This window comes from Limulus polyphemus, unplaced genomic scaffold (genome assembly GCF_000517525.1).
Source record: "Limulus polyphemus unplaced genomic scaffold, Limulus_polyphemus-2.1.2 Scaffold4839, whole genome shotgun sequence".
In the NCBI taxonomy this organism is placed as follows: domain Eukaryota; kingdom Metazoa; phylum Arthropoda; class Merostomata; order Xiphosura; family Limulidae; genus Limulus; species Limulus polyphemus.
This window is the reverse complement of record NW_013670449.1, coordinates 22925-28235: the sequence shown is the minus strand read 5'-3', so window position 1 is coordinate 28235 and position 5311 is coordinate 22925. Positions and strand designations below refer to the sequence as shown.

Genomic DNA, 5311 nt, shown 5'->3' with positions numbered 1-5311 from the left:
ATAAAGATGACCTTTGGTCTGTACAAAGTAACTTGTCTTGGCTGTGTTTTGTACAAGTATTTTGTAAAATACAGTCACATTTCAATTATAATACTTTATATATGTATATAGATTATTGCTGTTTAGAAATCAGTTCTCAAAGTTATTTTTCCTAAAACACAGAACAGCAAATAAAGAAGTAAAGCAAACAATTATCTCTTCTAGTTATGACCTTTGTACTCGGTTGCTGCGTGACGTAGGTTGCTAAGTCTTCACAAATATTGCATGTGGAGGATATGAAACTAAATATTTTTTTTTGGTCTTATATATACAGTTGAATAATCAAAAAATCATAAATTACTTCATCACTACCATAGAATTCTACTATAATTTATCAAACTTAGTAACTAGGCTGTATTTGGATCTATAAAATATATATGAAATTTCGAGCAGACTAAAGACAACATACCTCATTGAAATCTTGGTTTAAAAGAAAGAAACTGCACTAGGTACATTAGAAAGGCTGAGAAAACCACTAGGGGACATTCTGAGCTTCTGATTGGTTATTCATGTCATATATAGAAGTAAGTGTGTAGAAGGGAGCGTTTCCAAAAATGGAAGGAGGTTAGTGGGGTGCCATTATGTTTGATTTATTACGTGAGCAATATCTTAAAAAACAGAAAAGATAAGACCTTCTTATTTTATATTCTAGCTTGTCAATATCTGTAACTTGAATTTCTGATTCATATGAAACTATACACTTAGTATTTTGACTTCACAAACATCTAATTTGAACCAGTGCTGCATTCAACATACCACTTGACATACACAAATCAATTTTTAACTGTTTTTTTAATATTTACTTTTAAATTAAGAAGTGAGTAAGGTACAATACTAAAATTTGAATTATAATCTACAGTTTGATACCAAACTTATTGACATAAATTTATGAAATAGTAGTTCAATAAAATGATATGGTCTTTCCCTTGTGACCCATCTTGAAAGGGTTAGTTAGTAGGTGAAAATAAAACCAACAATTTGCATTAGATCTTTTCAAAATGGCTGACCTTAACTAACGTTATGTTGTCAATAGTTAATATTCTCCGACTCCCTCATTTCTCACTTCATATCCACACTTTTGAAATCTGTGATGTGTTACCACGACAACAAAATCAACATAAGAAAATGTTCAATGCTCAGGTTTATTAAAATTGATGGATTTAAAAAATTTTATATATTAATTTTTTCAAAGGGATGCTTTAACACTAATAGTTTGTAGGTATTTTGTATCATATTTATGATTATATTGTGTTGCAATTGTTTTTCAATGCAGCTACTATTTCATTAAGTGATTTATAATAATTTTTTGTTGTTTTACTAAACCCGAAGAACCCGCAAAGGCAAAACGTTGGTTAAAATAAAATTATTTTTTAATTCTCTGGAATATAAAGGTTTTTTCTAACCATTATATCAAAACATATAATAAAAATAATAATGTTCACATTTTTATACTAATTACCTTAGAAGAGGAAACTTCTGTTTTTGCTCAATATATAGATGTGTATATTAAATTATAAATCATTTGTTTTTACTTTGAAAATTATACAACATGTGAAAACAAACTTATCTTTCTAGGCTTACTATATTCATTCACTTGGGAATAAAAACATTTATTTCCTAACTGTTTAGAATTATTCCATCATACCTACAATGTTCAGATTTTACAGTTAATTGTTAACTCTTTAGTGTATAAATTCTAAAAATTTAACAAATATTTTATGAACATCTTTCTTTCTTAAACTTGTGAAATTGTCGATTCTGCAGTTAGAGCCTCCACAGGTCTTTAAAGTCACTCAATATATTAAGTTTTTAACATTCAGAAACTTTTTTTAATTAAGAGGGATATAAATTATCTCAGAGTCTTGCATGACTATACGTACATATTTATTAACGATAAAAATTAAACTGTCATTGTGATGTTTAGTTTTTTTTATTCACAACATAACAGCCTTTAAAATTCTACTGTACGATACAACTATCAAGCGAGGCTAAGAGACAGGTTTCACTCAATAACTTGGTAGGTATTCATAATAAAAATCAACTTTTTGAATCTACCCTTTTCACAACAAAGCACAAGTGCTAACTTATGTTATTTTCCCCATTTTCTGTAATCAGTACATAACACACACACACATTAAAAGCATAAAGTCTAATGAAACATGCCGTGTAGGGGTACTCGTACTGTGTGCTGCATTACACCATATATATTTTGCACGTTATGTAGTTTTAACCAATCAAATTAAGCTAAAATTCATATCAAAGTATGTGTGTGATAGTGGTTGGTTAGGTTCATTCTTTGTACCCACCTATTCTCTATGACGATTATTTATCAATGTTTACAACACACTTTGAATCATTGCAAGAGATATCTGAAAAATATATCATCATGTTTGAAGTGTCAGAGCTGTTTAATAATATGTTAAGTTACATTTTTATATATGTAAGCAGTATCCAAGTCTATTTTTATTAGCAACAAATGCAGACTTCTTCATAAACACGAGTCTTTAAATATTCACCATATCACAGTTTTTCAGAAACATGAACTGGGACATTCACTAATCAAACTACATTCACCTCATCTTGTACAAAATTTCACATCTTTTGAATAAATTCAAGAAAATATCCCAGAATAAATGTGATCGAGTTGAAACATCCCACCCGAGGACAATCATCACAACTAAGGTATTTGAAAACCCTTTCATCCTTATTTTCAGACGTAAGATGCCAACAAACTGGGAGTTGCCTGGCAATAAAAAATTTAACAGAATGTGATTCCAAGGATGTCATATTCTTATGCCATATTTTGAACTACCAATCCTTTTATTTCTAGGTATTCCGTATTAAATGTTACCAGAAAACAGGATTCTAGCCAATTCTTCATGGATTCCACACATCATGTGTGAACAACTAATGTTATCTTAAGCAGATAAGGTGATACAAGTTGTTTGGGAGGATTTGGGATTTTTAACCTGAAAGGCCCCTTACTTGACACATGGACTAAACAGCTAGGTCAGACTCCCTTAAGTTTGAATAAGATAGGCATTCTAATTTTAAACTACTAACCAGATGGAGGACAATTGGTCAGTAGTGCTCACTATCTATGGATCAACTAGGAACAGAATATTGGGTTTGGCTGTCATGGATATCACATTCCACATCTAAAAGCAGAGAGCAAGATGAGAGAAATGTCATGGCTTGAACCCTGGACCTTCTGACTATGGTTTGTTTTGAATTTCATGTAAAGCTACATGTCATCCCTGGAGGGAAGGCAGCTAACCAGCATCACAAGCTCTTGGGCTACTCTTTTATCAACAGGTAAAATAGTGGGTTTGACCATCACATTATAACACCCCCAAAACTGAAAGAGTTAATATGTTTGGTGCTGGAGGTCAAAACTCACAGATTGAAAGTTAAGCACTTTAACCACTAGGCCACGTCAGGCCCCTTTCTGACTATGTGGAAGATGTCTGAAAAATTAGAACCACACGGATACAAGGTAAAAAGTATTTTCTGTAATTAGAATAGCTATACCTAAAAAAATCTTATGCTAGTAAGTTAAGAGTTAACTATGTAAAGTTCAATACAAACAAGTTAATAGATACTGTATACAGAAAAGCACTAACTTTAGCACACATTTTAATTTGTGTCCAGAGGGGACGATTAATCACCATTCCCATGTTGTGTTTGCTGGATAACCATTTGGTGACTTCAACCTACAAAGAAAAAAGGTGTTAATAACTCATCTTCTAGTAATAAAATCAAGGAGGTTGACCTTGTACTAAATAACTTAACTGAGAAGAATTATCTTAAATTAGGTTTTGTTTTAGTTGTAATTTTAACAGATTATAATTACGTAAAAAAAATAATGCATAACAATGAAAATAAACATACACTGTAACTAAATAATCTCAGCAAAGAAAAATTACCTGATTTCCTTTTGCAGGGAAGTTGAAAGATTTGGCATAATTTCCCAAACAAAGAATGTTGCAAGTTGAACAATCTCTGTGAATATAACAATTTTGTGAGAACTTAAACAACATACAAAATATCTTACCTAAACATTAACTTCTTACAAATGCACAATAACAATATTCTTGATAGACTTTGTAAAGAAAAGTAAATTAAAAACCTTATTTAAAGCTACAATTCATAGATTATATACATACATCATCCAAGAATTAAACCTAACATTAAAATATTTTTGTATCTACCATTCATAACATATTGCATACAATTTCCAGCATCTTTCAAATTATACATTTGTACATTATATGAAAGTGTGTTATTATCAGTCACATTTGTCTTTAACACCTATAGGAGGGCAAGGGTTAGGTCGAGTTATACTGGTACTCCTTTTTCAATATTAAAATAATTAGTGTTGGCATGCTTGTTATACCATACTGATTCTCTTTCATCTTAAACACTAGGAATACAGTACACTGAAGTAACACAGCTGCTAACTGAACCCCAAGTGTTTCACCATAATGGTTTGCTCCAATACAAGAAGGATCTGATAGGTACATTACTTCTCTAGTGGTATTTTATATTTTTAATACAATAACTTGTGTTTAAGTAATAGGCATTATATGAAAAATATGACTCGATTTTCCATATATATACACGCACACACACACACGTGTGTGTTACAATTTTTATTCAAACAGTTTCTCTTAACGAGAGAGAACTAACAATGCTTCAATACCAACTTACAAAACTGTGAATGTTTAGAGCTATCTAAGTTCTTTGTAGCAACTGAAACTTTGAAGATAAGAGTGACCAATCAAAGAATGTTAATAGATATATGTAGATAAGAGTGACCAATTACAGAATGTTAATAGATATTTGTATTTGCTAGCAAATGAACCTTTGAACACAGTCCTAAAAGCAACTAACAATATCAATAATGTTTCAGTCTACATAAAAAATATATTTAGTGTCGTTTCTTTCAATGTACACATGATCTGCAACTTCAATTGCAATAATAGACAAATAACAATATTTATTACCAGAAGTCAAGAAGATAAGAGTGACCAATCACAGAATATTAATAGATACATGTAATAGGGAACGACACCTTTTCTTCGACACAATAATACTAGAAACTTGGATAAATGAACTTATTTTTACTGACAGGTTTACAAGTAAGGTTTACCAAACATCATTAGGCTGAATGTATAGAATATCACAAAAGTTAAGTTACAATATCAGTAATGATACTAGGTCATTAGACAACAGCAGCTACAATATCAGTAATGATACTATATCATTAGAC

The 5311-nt window shown here is 30.7% G+C and overlaps 1 protein-coding gene across 1 annotated transcript in view; it reads right to left on the bottom strand.

The window, feature by feature from the left end:
• Positions 1-5311, bottom strand: part of LOC106471763 (alpha-1,6-mannosyl-glycoprotein 2-beta-N-acetylglucosaminyltransferase-like) — a 26595-nt gene that overhangs the window by 4308 nt on the left and 16976 nt on the right. Inside the window, exons 6-7 of the mRNA XM_013932386.2 lie at positions 3966-4041; positions 3663-3752 (exon numbers count right to left, since the gene is read on the bottom strand). Of these exons, the coding sequence (XP_013787840.1) occupies positions 3663-3752; positions 3966-4041 (166 nt within the window). The remainder of the gene's footprint in view (positions 1-3662; positions 3753-3965; positions 4042-5311) is intronic.